Here is a 20,901-nt window from a genome sequence, read left to right as displayed (position 1 = left end):
TTTTCCTTATTCCAGTATAATGCTGTTAAATACTGCAAATAGTCACTTTCCAATAACTGATGCTCACTCTCTCCATTGGGTTTTTACTGTTCCTGGGATAATAAAAATGACTTTTTTTTTAAAAAAACAAGACTCCATTTTACTCATTTTTGCATTCTTTCTCGTCATTATGTCATGCTCACCACAAGTGGCATTTCACAACTGTATCCAACCTAGTGTAGCACTTCCTTATATGGAAGAAACACAAAAAAAACTGTGCAGTATCTTGCTTAAATATTTGGGTGTTTGTACCAGATAACAAGAGCAAAGCTCAATGAGTTCCTCAATGATATAACATGCAGTTTAGTTAATTAAACTTCAGAAGCGCTACTGATTTGACACAAAATTAGGCTTCAGATTTACCCATCAGTTTGCCTTTCAATTTAAAGGACATTGTGCATATATGTACTGTATAATCTTTAAAATATGCATATAGGAGGCTTCATCAGGAAGCAGTAAGTTTTAACAAAACATAAACAGATAAAAACGTGAGCTCACCAAACTCAAGGGCATGCTTGTATCTCTGCATAAGCTCCTGAATGAGATTGAGTTTCTGTGCCTGGTCCAAGGTTTCATGAAGACCTAACAACCTGGCAAACTGGATGATGAACATGTGCCTCTGCATAGCTTTAACATCACCTGGCAAAGCAAGGTCACCCTCTGCTGACACTGACAGAGGTACTACTTCCAGCAGTTTATTGATGAACTGCAAAAAATAAAAGCAAGAATAGCAATACCTATACTTAAAAAAACTAAATAATAAAGATGTTAAATATGTCACATTGTTATACATTAAGATACAAACACAAAGCATACCAAGATAGTTTATATTCACTGTGCCATTTGTCTATGACAAGGGATATCACTTTTCAGCACAGCAATAAAAAGACTGGCATCAAAGCATCTAAAAGCACACAGATGCTTCTTTCCAAACCATCATCAGATGGTTACAAGCAGAAACATAAATCCCCATTTTCCTGAGAAGCCAAGTATTTAGAAGAACCAGTAATATTCAAATAACTATTCCTTTCTAAAAATGAACATGTGTGCAGCTAAAAATGGCAGCTCAAGCCAATGCTGAAGTATTTGTGGAGAATGGAAGCATACATTAAAAATAAACAACTTCAATCTGTGTAATCAGAGGAGACTGCTAAAAAAGATGGGAATGTTGGAGTTATTGCTTTTAAAAGGTACAGTACAAGGCAAAATAATTTGTGGAAGCTTCTAGTAGAAATTACAGAGAGGTGGGTATGTGGAAAATCCTGCCGGGGTGGCGGTAGAAGCAGATACATTACAGGCATTTAGGAAACTCTCCTAATGTATCTGCCTTCACCACTCTATAACTCATAGATATGGACATGTGGATGACAGAAAAATGGAGGGTTATATTGGAGGGTAGGGTTAGATTGACCTTAGAGAAGGTTAAAAGGTCAGCACAACATTGTGGGCCAAAGTGCTGTAATATTCCACATTCTAATTCAAACTCTGTGTGGCCAGGAGAAACAGAAGCTAAAATAAGAAATGCTGGAGTGTGCATGGATTGGAAATGTGCAATAATAAATGGAATGAATGGAAAACAAATAGGTTGTGGAGCAGGGAATTGCAAAAGTACAAAAGAAAAAAGCTAGGAGTGGCAACCAAAGTTCATAAAAAAAATAAAATTCTGTTACGAAAGAAAATGGCAGATAACCACCCTAATGAAATGCCAAAATTAAGGCATCTCACGTGAATTGTTATGACTCGCGAATGGCTGAAAAAGAGGCTGTTCCATTCTATAACACTAACAGAACTTATTGCCAGTCAAAAGTACTGCATAAATCTATAAGAGTGACTTTAATAGATTATTTCTAAATCAAAGTCTTCCAGGTTTGTGATATATTCCAACTTTATACATGAACAATTAAGAATCAGTTCTGTCTTCTTACACACAGTACGAAGTATATGACATTCCACAAATAAAATAAAAACTTTAAAACCAGTACCAAATAAGAAATACACCGAGCAAACTATTGCAGTGAAAAAAGGGTCAAGATTGCAGCGACATATACTCTTATCATTAATTCTTTACTGCATTGTTAGACTTTTCCAATTTGGAAGGTGAAATTATGGTGTGTGTTCTCCAGTTGTAGTGAACATGATAGGAAGAAATGAATTTCACTTTAGGAGCACTGTTATCAGTCTTTGTGTAAACAATACATTAGTTTGATAATGGAAAAATAGGTAATTAACCCACATTATAATTGTCTTCACTGATCCTTTTCAGTTTCTTCAGGAAAATGTAAACAAGCTTTTTACCATTTTATTAAATTGAATTGATCTCGAATCCATGACCTTCTAAGTAAATCCACATTTTAAGTTAAGAAATGTTCCTAAGTTTACCTTTACCAGTTTGATTATTATTTTAAGGCTACATAATATCTGAAATCTCTTAAATAGAGGAAATAATCAGCTTTCTCTGTCTATTAAAATAACCAATGTTAGTCAATGTACAAAGTGACAACCAATTTATAAACTGACTGAATGCTGAGGCCACTGGGTGCACTTACCCATTCACCTCACTGTAGCACATCTGAGCGAATGGAGACTCTGCCAGTCTCCCGGTCTCACCTGTGTATGCCGCTCCGATGATAGAAGATCGACAAAGATTTTCAGGTCAGAATAACAGCAAGGTTTATCCCCAAACCTTTCAAAGTACTGGAACATCAGCTCCTCTGGTATCCCTAGCAGTAAGGAGGAAAAACACTAAATAAGGAAGCTTGTAGATCAGCAAGCACTGGAGTTAACACCATCACTGTTGACGTCTAATATTCTGAACTGGTTAACCCAGTCAGCTTTTATAATTTGAAGGCTGAATTTGAAATACCTGGCTCATTTATCCCAGTCCAAAGGTTATAATTTAGCTTTAGTCCAAGATATTTGCACGTACTTAGGAATGAAAGCCAAGTAATATGAAAATGCTACAATTCCAGAACTGCCAATTAATGCATAAAATCATTGTCTCACAAGCTAGTTACATTTTCAAGATTTTAAAAACAGAGAACCTCATGTAAACAGACAATCCCAGTTGTACAAATTAATGACATTTTTCATCCCCTTATTTATTTAGATACAGCGCAGAATAGGTCCTTCAACCCGTGACATCCAGCAATCCCCGATTTAATCCTAGCCTAATCACAGGACAGTTTACAATGACCAATTAACCTACCAACCAGCACATCTTTGGACTGTGTGAGGGAACTGGAGCACCCGGAGAAAATCCATGTGGTTACAGGAAGAACATTCTAACTCCTTACAGGCAGCAGTGGGAATTAAACTGAGTTGTAATAAAATTCAGTCACAAACTCAGGAAAGTAGAACCACACTATCAATAAGATGTTTGAGTATGAGGGGTCTTCTGTTTCTCACAGTTGTGTCAGAACTAGAAGGTTAAGAATTCACATCTTACTCCAGTGAATGCTAAGTTGCCAGCTATATAGGAATAGCATTGCTTTCCTTTGGACATTGTTGCAGCAATTACGATCCAAAATAACACATGGAGCACTTCGTAATGAACTGACATCATGAAATGTAAAATACAATTATTTTTACTTTCAACAGACAGTGCTCCATCCTCTAGTAGAACACGTCATCACGATTCAAAAGCTACTTCTACCTGGCAGCACTCTTCAAAACCCATTTTTAATATGGGAAGATTCTAACCCTGGAAAGCATCAGTTATCGCAAAGCAACACAAAAAAAAATGCTGGAGGAACTCAGCAAATCAAGCAACATCTATGAAAAAGAGTAAACAGCTGACATTTTGGGTTGACACCATTAGTTATCGCAAAACTCTCCAACCCATAAGTTAACGTGGGTTACAACATACTTCAAGAAAGTTGAGGAAACATGTTCATCGCTCTCTATGATAATTTTAAATTGATGATAAACTATTAAAAGAACTTTTATCCATAAAGTATTAACCACTCACCAAGTTTGTGTTCATCATTGGTACCCCTCTCCCTCAGCCGTCTTATTAATTCAAGTTTAGCCAGGTATGGTCCCCTCAGACGGCGGGAGCCCTTTGGTTCTTCATTCACAATTCTCTCCTCCACAAAGTTTATGGCCTCCTGTACAAGGCAGGTGACCGGACCCTCCAGAGAGCTACACAGAGAGAAAAGAAAAGATCTGTATTTATCTCCTATGTTTTACCACATGAAAAAAGTAATAGGCTACACTTAATTTTCCTGACCATTGAATTCAGGGGTCTGTGGTCATGGATGGCAGCAAACAGATTATGCCACTCCAGACATTTAAAGTATAATTCTCATTGATATTTCAAACCAACCATTCGGCACTTTGCTCTATGGTATAATAAAACTTCACAATATGGACTGATGCATATTGTGATTCAGATCAACATTCAAACGATAAATCAGATCTCCTAATGAATGATTAAATGATCTCATTAGATCTGGGTTAAAAGTTATCAAAGTACATATATGTCCCCATATTTAAACCCAAGATTCATTTTCTTGTAGGGATACTCAATAAATCCATAGAATAGGAACCATAACAGAATCAATGAAAGACAGCCCAACTAGCTCATTTAACCCAGAGTGCAGAAGACAAACTTTACAATTACAAAGAAAGAGAAATAATAATAATAACTAAACATCGAGAACATGAGATGATAAGTTCTTGAAAGTGAATATTTCAATGATGGGGCAAGTGAAATTGAGTGGTTATTTCTTTTAGTTCAAGCAACCTTTGGGTGTAGCAGAAACTGAAAATGTTCACATCTTGTTGGTCTCGTCAAACCTGGAGTAGGACTGACAAGACAAAGTTAACACTGCTGACTAGTCCTGATCAACAAAAGGGCAACAAATTAGAAAGGCAAGTATGGTTAATAAAGAGACAAGTAAAATGCATCTTGATGGTTTAAAGCATTTATGGGGGTACATCTTGCAGTTCTAAGATTAAAAGTGTTAAGAACAGAGTCTTGATTACAATTAATGTTTCTTTAGATACAAGTTTTGAGTATTTTGTCAGAAGTAACTTCCCCTCAGATAAAGGAGAAAGACGAGACAACCACAAGGACCCATTCACAATTTGGTAACTGGGTGCGTAACGGCACAGATCTCCATTGGTACTTGGAAATCCACCAAAGTAGAAAATTTAAAATATGTGGAAGTTGACCAAAAGAATAAAAACTACATTAATGGTGTAAATATTTATGATTTAATTGGTTATTGTGGAATCAAATATCTTCCAAGTTACAATATTGAGGTGAATATAGCACCATCTCCAGCTCCTTGCAAATCTGATAAGTGAAAAACATCCATGACCGATGGAGCAGCAGATAAAAGTGCACCATCACAGATTTCACATGGAGGGGGAATCACTTTCTCCTATTCCAGTCAAAACCGATGTAAGACAGAGTGCCCATTTATTGGAATCCCAGCTAAAGGGGAGAAGGAAATCAACCCCCACCTTTTACTAGTGTTTTTAAAAGTTTAATTGTTAATGTTTTACTCACTTTTTAATGTTTAATTGTTCCTAATTTTTAAAAACTTTACAATTAATGTAATAGGTTTTAAATGTCTCCAGATACCACATAACAGGATCCTTCTGCCTGTTGCACCTTTGCCATAAGGTGCTAGAGGGATCAATATTAACATCCAGAAAACTTGATGGTCACGATTCTCAAGTAGTGAGCCTTAATTGAAGAGCCAAATCCAGCAAGACCTGGACCGTTACATTGGTAGACACTGGACAGTTAAGTTGATTACACACAAGTAAGTACTAGGTCCACAAGCAGTATTCAATTTCATTCAATTTGTGATCTAAACACTGACAGAAAATAGTCTCCCCGTTACAGAAAAATGCATTCTATAGAGGTTTTGTATAGAGAAATCACAGCAAATTGCGGGAAACATAAAAAAAAATATCACAGTACTTACTGTTCTGCCTCTGTGGGTGGAGTCCAAGCAGCATCAATCAAATGGAAGAGCGAATCAAAGTAGGATAAGTAGAATTGCCAGTCATCTGGGCTGAAAGTGAACAACAAAACAACATCACATCTAACAAACCATTAAATATGTATATAAAGATCACCATGCCTATCCATTGGCACATCAAGGGGTCAATAGAGGCTACTTTACTTTGCTGAGGGAAGCTCATTTCTAGGTTGGAAGCAGCTTATAAGTTTCCAATTCTGCTAATACCCCGCAGGAAATGGCATAGCGTTAGTTGATCAGCAACAGATTGCCTTTCTGTAATGTTATGATTAGATACAAGAATAAATTATACTTTGTTCAACAGCTTGAAGTGTGATCAATTTACTACAATAACTTTAATCATTATAACACAGAAACCGGCCCTTTGGCTCATCTGATCTTTCCAAAGTATTATTCCGCACCCAGGCCATAGCCCTCCAGGCCGCTCCCATTCATGTACTTATCCATATTTCTCTTAAGTGTTGAAATCAAACCCACATCCATCACTTCCACTGGGAGCTCATTCCACACTCAGAGTGAAGTACCCCCTCAGGTTCCCATTAAATATTTCATTTTTCACCCCAAACCTATGACCTCTACCTCTAATCTCGAGCCAACCTCAGTGGAAAAAGTCAACTTGCCATTACTGCATCTATACCCATCAATTTTGTATACTTCTATCAAATCTTCCCTGATTCTCCTCCATTCCAGGGAATGAAGTCCTAACCTATTCAACCTTTCCCAATAACTCAGATACAAGTCCTGCCAATATCCTTGTAAATTTTCTCTTCACTTTTTCAATCTTTTGCATAAGTATGTGACCAGAACTGCACACAATATTCCAATTTAACATAATATCCTAACTCCTGCACTCATTGATTTATGAAAGCCAATGTGCCAAAGGCACTCTTTACAACCCTTTCTTCCTGTGATGCCATTTTCAAGGAATTATGGATCCATATTCCCAGAGCCATTGTTCTCACCACATTTGTCAGTAGTCCACCTCGCACCATTCAAGTCCTGCGCTGGTCTGTCCTCCCAAAGTGCAACACCTCACACTTGAGTGCATTATATTTCATCTGCCATTTTTCCACCTGGTGGACTGCAAGCTTTAATAGTCTTCCTCGCTGTCCACTGCACCACCAGTTTTGGTGTTGTCTGCAAATTTGCTGATCCAGTTAAACATATCATCATCCAGATCGTTGATTTAGATGACAACCAACAATGGACTCAGCACCGATCCCTGTGGCACACCATTAGTACAGGCCTCCAGTCAGAGAGGAAACCATCTACTACCAATCTGGTTAATTGAAATTAAGCAACTAAATACCAAGCAACTGAACCTTCTTGACCAGCCTCCCATGTACAGTAGGACATTGTCAAAGAACTTGCTAAAGTTCATGTAGACAACATCCACTGCTTTTCCTTCATCAACTTTCCTGGAATCTTAAAAAATTATAAAATCGGTTAGACACAACCCAAGGTTTGGCCTAATTTTTAGGACAAACCAGTCTTAAAATGCTCATTCCCTGAGAGTTGCACTTTGTAGATAGAAACAAATACTAAATTACCATGGTCAAACAAAAAGTAAATGACCCAAGATTAATAGTACATTTAGCACTGGGTCGGATCTTTTATTTTATAATACCATATCTTCTCTGTTAAAATAATACTTTTAAAAAGGAATGTCATAGCATGTAATGAGCAGAGGATCAGACAACTTACTGTATATATTTAAAAAGACCACGAATATTGGAAATCTGAAATAAAAACAGAAAATGTTAAAATGCACAGCTGCTCAGACAGCATCTGGAAGAGGAAAAGTACTTATCTTTTTCTTTCAGATCTTGACCAACCTGCTGCACATTTCCAACATTTTCTGTTTTATTACAATTTTTTTCCAAATCAAATGTCCAGTCACATTTAAGCTATTCTGATAAAGGACATCTAGAATTGGAATGCCATTTTTCCCAAGTCAGAATATACAAAAAAGTGTTTTTGTGGATTTGATATATTCCTCGATGCACTTAACTGCTATATTACAAATACACATATTGAGAATCTACTACAAATTACAATACAAAAAAGGAGGGAGGTAAACAAGATAACTGCTGAAATAAATTGAAATAAATTTTGAAAATCAAAGGAGGAAATTGATTAAAAATTATAGATGAGGAATTTATGAAAACACTTTTTATCAAGTTTTTGATTAGTATGTTACAAGTAATATATCCATAGAGGAACAAATGTTTGAGGTGAGAACAGTCAGTTTAAACACAAAGTTCGGAGGAGAGGAAGGAGTTAGAAGCAGACTCTATTGGAACTGGTACTTAGGAAAAGGACAAGACAGTGATCTCACAGAGGCATCATGAGACTTGTGGAAATAAAACAGACTGCAGCATCAGAAGACAAATGACCAATATTTTAATCAGATTTTGTTATATTTGAAGGTGTTAGCTTGATGATCAATTTAAAGTTTCTTAGAAATATTCAGCTCTCAGAGTAGCTGAAGACATAACTTAATACAATAATAAATTCATAATTGGCACATGGAAGATTAGTGGAATGTCTTTAAGGCTCCAGCTCAGAGAAAACTAGCTGGCCAAGTCAGGATATTTGTTATAATGTCATGGTACACTACATTTGTTTTGTCATGAGAGTCAGATTTACAACACAAACTACTTTTAACGACTGCTCACAAGAAACAAGTTTCACTTTGTCAGCTGTTCACAATAATACACATCAGGCATGTGTTTCTTCAAATGAAAGCTAGCTTCTTCTCAGAGGGTAAGCATTTCCCACTACCCTAAGAAATCACATTAGTTTTCAGTCCACTCAGTAACCACTGTATTCCACTACTGTCTCAGAAAAACAAAATCTGAGATAGAGGCAGTGGCAGAGATAGAGGGGTAGTAATTGAAAATAAACTTACAACAGGCCACTTCACCTTTACTTGCTCTTTGCTACTGCGGTATCTGCCAACAACAGTAACTGCGGTAACTGCCTAGGTCCACCAGAAGCAAATTCCTGTGTCTGCCATGAGACTGGATGGGATGGGGGCAAAGGTGGACTGCAGAGAGAGCAGAATCCTGCCTCAGAACAGCAGCCTCAACCACAGAAGCTCTCTTGCCAGTCCCAACCTGCTTCTGGTGTGTGATGCACCAGACTGGTGCTTATTAACATGGGGTTCTCTCGGGAAATCAGAAAATCATTTGCAAACCAAAAGTCAAAATCCTGTCAAAAGCTGAAAATGTCTCCCTTCTAGTACAGCATTAAGCATTTCACAGATGGGATTCCTTGAGTGTTAGCTTTGTTAACTGTATTGCTTGTGAGTCTCACTCCCACATGCACTGGGAACCACACCTGCATTTTGCCCATTGAAAAGCACACAGCAGCCTTCAAAGCAAAAACTTGGAAATCCCTTAGCCAAAATAATTTGATACAGAATATCATACTATTAATACATTAAAAATCATTATCAGGCAGGATTAAAGTCTATTTGTGACTTCCCTAATATCCAAGTTAAATGCAGTAACAGCTGCAGTAGAAGTTACAAGTTATAATTGTCTTCAGCACTAGTAAAAAGGATCACAGGAAGGAAACGAAGAAACAGGCCAAAGGTTTTATTCAGATTCCTGAACTGTAACTCCAGCTAGGTCATGCAAATCAGCCTCAGTACAGTATCTCCACAGACAGATAGCCTGCCAGCAATCACTGCCGTGGTTTATAGATGAATGTGATTAACTTGGTGAGCTGTCAGCAAACATCTGGCAGCCATGAACTTAATCCCTGCAAAGGCATGAAGTTCAGGGAAATTAGAAAAATTTGCAGTCCCAATGCTGTGGCAGCATCAATTAACTTCAACTTAGAAGTCCAGTTACACTTCAGGATACAACAGCTGAATGGACCCGATTTCTGAATATGTAATAGCAATGCATTCCCCATAAAACATTTAAGTGAAAACCAGCTCACTTGTTCAATAACAGTTTCCTTGATAGTGCGTTGCATTCAGGCCATTTTATTAACTTCTTGTAGAGCACCATACATTTCATTTCACGGCTCTGCAACTCGCTGGTCAGTTTCTCTGAGGGGAAAACAACTTCAATATAAACAAATGCATTTTCTTCAACTCAAACACAGCCTAGGATTGAGTGATTGTAAGGGTTAATCGTAAATAAGCCTCTCCATTATTTCTAATGGGCACTGGGACAGAAAGCAAATTCACATAAATAACACTTTAGAACATAGAAATCTACAGCACATTACAGGTCCTTCAGCCCACAATGTTGTGCCAACCATGTAATCTACTTTGTGGAAATTGCAAAATGGAAATCGTCAATGAGTTTTTAAAATATTTTACTGAAGAGTATTTAGGGCTAACAAAATACTCCATTCAAAGCAGAATTGTGAACAAATGGATTTAAATTTCAGGCACTTCTCAAGGCAAGATAAATGACAAATCCTGGGAAGAAAATACACTGTCCCAAAGGTTCAAAGGTTCATTTTATTATCAAAGTATGCATGCAGAATACAACTCTGAAATTTGTCTCTTCTCCAGATCATCAGAAAACACAGAAAACCATACAAGTAGTTGAAAGACAGACATTAATCCCCCCCCCAACACGCACGAAAAAAAGAAACAAAAACTTGCAATCCCCAAACACCCCAACCCCTCCCTTGGACAAAAGCAAACAGATAGCCTGCCAATCCGCAACAAGAATGGCTGAGAACATTTTTTTAAAAAAAATTGACATTGAAAGAGGCCAAGATGAACTAGTTAGTTTGAACTACAGTCCAATCGATAAATCTCAGAATTTCGATCGCCCCTCTGAGGGCTAGTGACTCGAACCAGCCACCCCTACGGAGGGGAGCTTGCATTTCTCTTCTGGAGTTTTCTCGGGGACAGCAGAACGCTAGCTCACTCAATCAAACTAGAGACTAAGCCACAGGCTCCAACATTTTCAAAAACAAAATTAAAAAGAAGTAGAAAATGAAGAAAAGCTAAAATGATTGACTAATTGGAAGATGTCATCCGAGGTATCACTTCACTGGTGCCATCTTGACCCTACTGAACAATTCAAAAAACTGTCTGTGCAACATTATTAAGAGAGCATCAAGAGGAAACAAGGCAAATTTATAACTAAAGATAAGAGTTTTCAACATAGGTCAACAGATAATTGGAAATTACAAGTTCACAGAGCAAGCGATCTAAATGTGCAGAATCAGATTTATCACATTTACAGAATTATTAAATTACTACAGATAGGTCAGATCACTCAGCTACAACTTCTTTCATGTACTGAACAGATAGCACTGAAGCAGGACTGAGGTGAGCATCTACTAGTTTTTCATGTATCATTGCCTTGAGAAGTTCACTGCAGTTAAGCTAGATGCCTGCATTCACCTTCCATGAACAGCGATGACTAAGTCTACAAACCAAAGCTGCCTATGCTTGTGTGATCACAACTCACGAGGAATGAAAAATATCATAGTTTTTACACAAAACTTAAGTAAATTAGCTTTCTTCTCACCTCCCAGTTTTCCTCTGATGACTTCCAGAGCCTCCAGGTCTTTTCCCAAACGTTCCAAAATCATTAAATAAAGTTGCACCTATTATACAAAAAAAACCAAAAACTATGAAGCAACTAGAAATTATACTCACACTCTATCCAACAGTTAACCAAAAGTCATAGCAATATGCTCAAAATTAAATTCAAAATTTGGATCCCCAGATTTTATCAAAAATTATCAAAGAAATGTTAGTATTAGTATAAATTCCAAAACTGTGTAAGCTTAGAAAGAAGCTCTAACTCCAGTTTGAATCAAGGAGTGGGGTATAAATCCAGAATTGTTGCCCTAACCCGAGACACAAGTAACTAAATAAGTGAGGTATCTCAGCACAGGAAAAGAGTCTAAGTCAGTATTGTCAGAAAGTGATCTCAACATGCAGGAATAGATTTACCAAATTCTGAAAAATGATTGAAAAGATTACAAATAATTGGATTTTTTTTATTTTCTAGCAATCAATTATTATAGAAATAAAGCAGGGATTGTAAGAAATTTAAGAAGTTAATCCACATGCTCTGAGATGTCCTCATTCTGGGATTCACAATTTGCAGTGTGCAATTTTCTTACCTCTGCTTCTGCCTCGATCTTGTCCTCTTTCACCATCTTTTCCACCATCCGCTGTGCTAAGGGGAGGAACATTGTCTTTGATAATTTTTCATCTTGAGCTGAAATGGACTATGTAAGATACAGAATAAAGTCAAAAACTGACCACAAATATATATATATATATTTTGACCCTTTAAAAAAGTATAAGTAACTATTCCACAACTAATTAAGTCTGACTGACGTAATACAATTCATATAGGAAGACAAATAATTAGTCATGAGCGTTTCTTAATCTAAAAGGACACAAGTTAAGCTAAACAGCATTCACAAACCCTCACTTATCCAACTGCTGAGGAAATATTTTGGGTCCAACAAACAGCTTGACAAGGGCTATACTTCCTTCAGACAGAAAACTCAAAATAATTGACTCATTTTGCTATATTTCAACTGAAATTCAGACCATGATAATTCTATCAGGTATTAAGAAGCTTGTTTTGACTGCCACAACCAAACCTTTGTGGCAGTTGACAACCAGCAGCTTATAATTAGCAAACAAATTTTACAGATATAGAAAACTATAGATATTGTAACTACACAAACGCAGAAAATTATTGACTTCATTATCAACTAAAATTATTATTTAAAAATTAGTTTATTGAATTATAAATTACATTTATTGAACAAAATAAGAATGCATGGAATTGATCCAAAGGCAGGAATACGTTATCCCCTCTTGATTTATGCCACAGCAATTTTGCCAGTGCTCTATCACAAGATTAATAAAAAAAACCTCTAAGAGGAAATACAAATATTGTTAATACTGATTTTTACTTCCACTGATTTTTACTTTAAGCTTCGCCAAGGGTTCCAGTTCCAAAGTGATTTATTTTCAAAACCAGTCTGACAACACTTTATTGATCACTGACCATCATCCTTCCATTAATTCCTATATTAATACAGTTTATTTTTTAACTTTTTTAATATCATGAAGCGAGGAACTGTTTTCCATCTGCATGAATCAGATGCTAATTTTAATAAGGTTAAGTACTTTGAGATAAGCTATTGCTTCAATAACCTCAGCAACATTCTCCAGCTGTTCCAATGCAAATGACAAATTAATTTTAGTCAAATGATTCCTTCTTTTAACATGCTTGTTTTTGACTCTTTAAATAAGGTAGCAAATGAGTCCAAATTTTTTTCCAAAATGCAAACAAAATTTTAAATGACTAACACATAAATGTCTCAAGCTTATACTAATTTAGCTCTCCCATTTATGTACTGCTTAAGAATTTTGAGTTTATTTTAATGAAACAAAAATATCTACCTGAACTATGATGTAATAACCTAAATGCAGTTTTTTCCCCCCCCCATTTTAGTAATGGCACTCACCTGCATGACCAGACTCATCACAGACCAAAAATAATATGGATTCTTTGGAACAATCTTGTAAAGTGCCATCCCAGCCTGAGGAAATAAAATTCCACAGAACCTTAAACATATCAGGAAATTACACAAACTCTAAAGGAGTTGCATTAAATCTCAAGTGTAATGCTTAGAGGTAAATAGCAGCTTTAACAATATTTTTAAGAGGAAATTGTAGCACCATTCAAGCAAAGGTTATACTGGACAGGAATGTGGGCAAGGTCCTAAATGAGTATTTTATGTCAGCATTTGCCAAAGAGAAGGACATGGAGGATAAAGAGATCAGTAAATAGAGCATGGTAATATGCTGAGACATTTTGAGATAAAGAAAAAGGTGGCATTTGGTCATGAGCATTAAGGTAAACAAGTCCTCAGGGCCAGATGTGATGTATGGTAGGTAACTGAGTTTGGCCAAGACATTTGCATCCTCTCTATCAACAAGCTGATACACGAGGAATGGCCAGTAACTACTGTTGTTCCGTTGATTCAGAGGCACATACATTAGGGGCACTTAATTAAGACCACAAGATAGGAGCAGAATTAGGCCATTGCGTCCATTTAATCATGGCCAATCCACTTCTCTCTGAATCCCATTCTCCTGCCTTCTACCTGTGACCTTTCATGCCTTGACTAATCAAGAACCTATCAACCTCCACATTAAATGCACTCAATGACTGGCCTCCACAGCTGCCAGCTGCAACAAATTCCACAATTTCACCACCCTCTGGCTAAAGAAATTCCTCCTCATCTCCATTCTAAAGGGACATCACTCTATTTTGAGGCTGTGCCTTCTGGTCATAGACTCCCGCACCACAGGAAACATCCTCTCCACATCCACTTAAAGCTCAAACTAAGTTATATTATACAAGTACATTATGTCACCATATACAACCCCAACATTTTTTTTTTGCAGGCATACTCAACAAATCTATAGAATAATATCAGAATCAATGAAAGACCACCCAATTGGGGTATTCAACTAGAGTGCAGAAGACAACAAACTGTCCAAATACAAAAAGAAACAATAATATAAATAATAAGCAATAAATATCGAGAACACTAGATGAAGAGTCCTTGAAAGGGAGTCCATTGGTTGCGGGAACATTTCAATGATGGGGTAAGTGAAGTTGAGTGAAGTTATCCCCTTTGGTTCAAGTGTCTGATGGCTGAGGGGTAATAACTGTTCCTGAACCTGGTGGTGCGAGTCCTGAGGCTCCTGCACCTTTTCCTGAGAGCAGCAGCAAGAATAGAGCATGCCCTGGGTGGAGGATGTTCCTGATAATGGATGCTGCTTTCCTGCAAAAGCGTTTCATGTAGATGTGCTCAATCATTGGGAGGGTTTACTTGTAATGTTCTGGGCCATATCCACTACTATTTGTAAGATTTTCCATTCAAGGGATTTAGAGAGAGTGCAGAAGGGGTTTATTAGGATGCTGCCTGGATTACAAGGATGTGCAGAAATCTGACAGAGATTACGAGAGACACAGAGTAGACAGTGGTATCTTTATCGCCAGGGAATACTAGAGGACATGCATTTAAAGGGGAGAGGGATAAGTTCAAAGCAAGGCAAGTTTTGTTTTGTTCATTGAATGATATTTGTCTGGAACATGCTACCAGGGATGGTGTTGGAGGTAGATGTGAAAATATGATAATGTTTAAGAGGTTCTTAGATAGATGAACATGCAGCAAAAGAAGAAATGGACCATATGTAGGCAGTGGGGGTTAATATAATAAGACATCATTAGTTTAAATAGCTTGGCACAACACATCACAGCCAAAGGGCTTGTACCTGTTCTATACTGTTCTAGGTTCTAAAGAGAATGCCAGATTAATGTTTTAAATGCATTGTTCTGAACTGGTATAAACAAGTCTCCCTATTTAATTGGTTTAATTGGAGAACATGGGGAGGTAAGGAAAAACACCAAAAGAAGGCACAACTTTTCTAAAAATTTAGAAACAAACTGCACAAGAACATTTAAATATTGATGATTAGTCAAAGCTGTGAATAAACTGGAATAAAAAGTGCTGTTGAGTAATTGATGAGGCAAGAAGTACCTATGGAGAGAGGAACACAGTTAACAATTCAGACTTGAAATACTAACTATTTCACTCTTCACTGATGTGGCCTAAGCCTTCAAGTATTTTTTTTAAGCCAGATTTCCAACTACTACAGTTTTTATAATTTTCAATTACTTTTAATAAGTTGTATTTTGCTCAGAATGAGAAAGACTCCACCTTTGCTGTAGAAATAATACCTGTTGCATTTTTTTGTATTCTCCAACCCTGGCATATGCCATGAAGAGATGTGAGTGGTACTCTTCGCTGTTTGGAACTTTTCGCACAGCAGCTTCATACAACTTAGTGACCAGTTCAGCTGAAAAAGAAAAGCATTATCTTGACGTGAAAGAAATTAAATATCTCAAACATTCAGCATGCATTAAAATATTAAATTAATTTCAAATAATATCCTCCTGGTATTAAGCTTCAGGCAGAAGAACAATAAAAGCCAACAATGTCAGGTTCAGACTGTCACTCAATTACCTTGCTGGAGTTGGACAAAATGAAGTTACAATGGACCGAAGGATCTCTAGAGTCAGAAAAGCACAGCACATACACAACACAAAGTACACTACAGATGCTGTGGTCAAATCAACATGTACAAAAGCTGGATGACCTCAGCAGGTCAGGCAGCATCCGTTGAAATGTTGACAGCATCCTTTGGCCCATCTAGTCCATGCTGAACCATTTAAACTGGCTACTCCCATCAACCTGCGCCAGGCCCAGAGCCCACCATACCCCTACCTGCTATGTACCTATACAAACTTCTCTTAAATGTTAAAATCAAACCTACGTGCACCACTTGCATTGGCAGCTCGTTCCACACTTACAACTCTCTGAGTGAAGAAGTTTCTCTCATGTTGTCCTTAAACATTTCACCTTTTACCCTTAACTGATGAGCTCTAGTTGTAGTCCCATCCAACCCCAGTGGAAAAGGGAGGAGTAAAGTTGTCCAAAATTCTTGATGATCATGAAGTAAGCATGTGTTTATTTAGGAATAAAAGAAAATCTCAGATTTGGCTCTGATGCTCTCAAAGATAATGTCTGCCCACATATAAAGAAACCATTTGCAGAAGATGAAGCAACAGATATAAAATGCTGGAGGAACTCAGGTCAGGCAGCATCTATGGGGAGGAATAAACAGTCAATGTTTCCAGTGTTATTCCTCTCCAGAGATGCTGCTTGACCTGCTGAGTCCCTCCAGCATTTCTGCTTGTTGCTCTTGATTTCAAGCATTTGCAAATGAAAAACATGAGATTCTGCATAACATTATCTGGAAGCAAACTGCACCAATAAGTCCATAAGGGTTTTTAAAACAGGACAGTAGACTTCTGATGGCATCACCGAGAATGGCAGCAGCAGGAGAATAAGGTTCTCTTGAACAGTCAGAAATAATCAAAAGACAGGCAGTGCTGTTTATTTCTCTAACAGATGCTCGTTTCTTGGCAACTAAGAACAATTCTACCAATACATCATCTCCTCTTCCACTGTTTCCACACTACTTGCTGGCAATAACAAACTTCAGGGCAGATTATCAATTATTCTTGAAGTATTAAATACACAGAATTTTAAAATATTATAGACATATTCTGGAACAGGTAATGGTACAAATTCTTTGTCGGCATAATGCAGAAAAAAAAACAATGTGATGATTATCCTTTAGAGAAGGCTTCAAGCAGCAGGGAGTTGAAATGTGACTGCAGTTAATAAATAAAGTGTGTGGATTTGCATTAATGGAAGTGGATGTACACCCTTTCTCACAGACTGTAAGCTACTCGAAACATCTGTAGAATGTCACAGTGAGCAAACATCGTGCTTTAGTGACAACTAATTTAGTTATGAAGACTGACAGTTAGAATATATAATGATCAGAAAAGAAAACTGAATATGTTTGTTATTTATTAAAAATCTTGTTCCCTGTCAATTTCTACCAACTTTCAAATGTAATTTGCTTGCACTATTATACACACAACTCTTTGAAACCCTCCTCATTTGGTAGATGACCAAGTTTCTCAGATGTTTATGCAACAGAAATGCTGAAAATCTTCTGCCACGTTTAAGATTTTAATTTACTTGCAGGGACAAGAGAGAATATTCATCAAGTTCAAATAATGGCAGCAACAAGCACTAAAATAAAGAACACCATGGCTTTATACAAGAACACAATTCATAAACGAGCACTGCGAATGCTTGCTGAAAATAATTTGCTTGCTTAAGTTTCCAAAAAAAGGTTTATAATTAGATATTGAAGCAGTCTTCTGCACGCTTACAGCACTATATGCTTTTTAAAGCTGATGCCAGTTAATGGAATGAAATTCAGGCACAGCTGGTTCCTTGGTATTTCCTCCTTTCTGGGTCAAAGCCAAAAAGGTTCTACACATACCACACAATGCCAGGAATTCCCCAACAGCTGTGTTATTGGTTGATATCACTGTCCTAGATTAACTTCAGTAAACTGATGAGCACAATTCAGGTTGCTATTTTCAAATAATCCTCAGAAATAAAAATTTCCACAGGTCGTTCTCAGCAGGTGCTTAATAGTTCAGAGTGACTGATAACTTACATTCTAACATGCTCAAAACTAAGATTCAACTACTCCCCCCCCCCCACCCCACCAATCCCTTTTGGACACTTTCTCATGTCCTTCCAAGCAAACATACGTCTGTGCATCTCACGATAGAGAATGGTAAGGGCCTGTAAGGAGTTGTCATCTGTAGGTTCAAGTGCAGCTACTTCTTGTGCCAAGGTAAACGCATCTTCTTGTTTCCCTGTTCGCTGTAGGCCAATTGCTTTCAGAACCTTTAATGCCAGACCACAAGAGGATATTGTCAAGATTCAACATTCATAAACAGGTATTCATGGGTTTATTTAGCATATTGATAGCAATATCCTACAGAGAAAAAAAAATTACAATTTAACATTGTATTAAGGCCTATAGGTTGGCGGGGTGGAGATACGCCTCTACCAAAGGTGGTGTAAGGTGCTCCTTCCTTCTGCTAGCCTGAAGGTCACCCCAGAGCAAGGTGTAGCACCTGCTTAGTGTTTCTGCCAGCTCTCCCCCCACCCCCCCCCCCGGGAAATCAGGTCATGTGAAGCCATGGGAGCAGGTGGTGGATGCTCGTATGAACAGCTGGTGAATATCACGAGGCTTGGTTATGCGACCACTGACATCAGACCATCTCTGAAGAGTATTAGTAACGGCTGGGGTCACCTGTCTTGTAAAGACACTGCCCAGAAGGCAATGGTAAACCACTTCTGCAGGAAAATATGCCAAAAGCAAATCACGGTCATGGATAAGACCATGATTGCCCATGTCATACGACACGGCACATGATGTCATACGGCAGTACATAATGATAATGATTTTAATTCCTAACACAATATTCTTAGTTTTGCAAGCTTAGAGTATTACTTAGAAACTTGTAGAAATTACACATTATTTTAATGTTAAATAGCTCAAAATTCTTTTGACCTACCATCAGTCCCCTATAATGTTAAGACCATAAGATATAGGAGCAGAAGTTGGCCATTTGGCAAATGAAGTCTGTCCTGCCGTTCAATCATGGGCTGATCCAATTCTTCCAATCATCCCCACTCCCCCGCCTTCTCCCCATACCCTTTGAAACCCTGGCTAATCAAGAACCTATCTATCTCTGCCTTACATGCACTTAATGATTTGGCCTCCACAGCCGCTCGTGGCAACAAGTTCCACAGATTTACCACCCTCTGAATAAAGTAATTTCTCTGCATCTCTGTTCTAAATGGACATCCTTCAATCCTGTAGTCGTGCCATCTTGTCCTAGACTCCCCTACCATGGGAAACTGGACTCCGTAATCTCATCCCTAACAATCAATTCCAACAACTTCCCAACCATTGATGTCAGGCTAACAGGTCTATAGTTTCCTTTCTGCTACCTCCCACCCTTCTTAAACATTTAGCAAATTTCCAATCATCCAGTACAATGCCAGAATCTATCGATTCTTGAAAGATCATTGCTAATACCTCCACAATCTCTCTAGCTACTTCCTTCAGAACCTGAGGGTGCATTCCATCATGTCCAGGAGATTTATCCACCCTCAAACCATTAAGCTTCCTGAGCACCTTCTCAGTCGTAATTTTCACTGCACATACTTCAATTCCATGACACTCTTGAATGTTGGTATACTGCAGATCTCTTCCACTGTGAAGACTGATTCAAAATACGCATTCAGTTCCTCTGCCATCTCTGTGCCTCTCATTACAATATCTCCAGTATCATTTTCTATTTGGTTGTATATCTACCCCCAACTCTCTTTTATCCTTTATATATGTAATGCCCTGGGAAAGGTTTCACTGCTAATGTAATGATTCTTCTGTAGCAGCAGTGTTTGAGTTATGGCTAGAGATAACAGGGGCTTTGGAATGTATGTCATCCAATGAAGGGAGTGTTTTATCTTGTTGTGTGCCTGACAGTGAGGTGTTCTAGGTCTTTTGTTTGGTGGAAGATGAAGAGAAAAGATGCCAGAACAGAGAGGTCATAGACTGCAGGATGGACTTGGAATGGAACGACACCCCGGGTGGGGGGGGAAATCGATGGAGAACTAACGTACAAGAAACCAAGAGCACCAATGTGCACATTATACTGTTTCATTAAAACAGGCCCTTTTTCTTTTTGTTTTCTTCACTAACACTCTAGTCAAATTAAGAATTATAAAGCTAAATCATTTAATTGCATATGGTAATACTGTGTTATTTCATGGCACTGATTTGTAACAGGTAACACATCACGCAGCATCCACACAAACAGGTTTTGCACCTCACTCTCACACATTCGGTGGGGCCAGAGATTGGCTTCCTTAGACTTACGCAGCCAACAGAACCTGAGCTTTTAGCATCTTCTTTGATATTAGTTACCAGCTTCCTTTCATAATTCATCTTTTCCTTCCTAATGACCTTCTTAATTTCCTTCTGCAAGTTTTTAAAAGCTTCCCAATCTGCTATCTTTGACGTTTCTGTTTCCCCCTTCCTCAGCCCTTTCACTCTGATTCCCATCCTCCTGCCAAATTAGTCTAATCCAATCTCTCTCTACATCATGAGAGCAAAAGATAATCATTGTAAAGTTGGGACAGGAATTACATTGTCCACACCCAAAACCTTTCAAATGGCAACACTAGCTTGACAGGTTGCACAGTTTACCTCATTCTACTTTGTGTTCTGAGAATAACAAATCTAATCAAGTGAATCAAAATGTTCTTTAAAAATTACAAATCACTTGAGCATTTAAAACTGACAAGAGCAAAGAATCTCAATGTT

At 37.7% G+C, this 20,901-nt stretch overlaps 1 protein-coding gene across 2 annotated transcripts in view; it reads right to left on the bottom strand.

Moving 5' to 3' along the window:
* naa25 (N-alpha-acetyltransferase 25, NatB auxiliary subunit) overlaps positions 1–20,901 on the bottom strand; it is an 86,146-nt gene that overhangs the window by 47,570 nt on the left and 17,675 nt on the right. For both annotated transcript variants that reach the window (XM_073065785.1, XM_073065786.1), the window contains exons 3-12: positions 18,269–18,407; positions 15,806–15,924; positions 13,518–13,592; positions 12,150–12,257; positions 11,546–11,624; positions 9,987–10,098; positions 5,979–6,068; positions 4,007–4,179; positions 2,647–2,759; positions 538–745 (exon numbers count right to left, since the gene is read on the bottom strand). In XM_073065785.1, coding sequence (XP_072921886.1) covers positions 538–745; positions 2,647–2,759; positions 4,007–4,179; positions 5,979–6,068; positions 9,987–10,098; positions 11,546–11,624; positions 12,150–12,257; positions 13,518–13,592; positions 15,806–15,924; positions 18,269–18,407 — 1,216 coding nt within the window. The remainder of the gene's footprint in view (positions 1–537; positions 746–2,646; positions 2,760–4,006; positions 4,180–5,978; positions 6,069–9,986; positions 10,099–11,545; positions 11,625–12,149; positions 12,258–13,517; positions 13,593–15,805; positions 15,925–18,268; positions 18,408–20,901) is intronic.

The sequence above is a fragment of the Hemitrygon akajei genome, chromosome 14 (assembly GCF_048418815.1).
Source record: "Hemitrygon akajei chromosome 14, sHemAka1.3, whole genome shotgun sequence".
Classification (NCBI taxonomy): domain Eukaryota; kingdom Metazoa; phylum Chordata; class Chondrichthyes; order Myliobatiformes; family Dasyatidae; genus Hemitrygon; species Hemitrygon akajei.
Note: the sequence above shows the minus strand (reverse complement) of the source record. Positions and strands in the feature narration are given on the sequence as shown.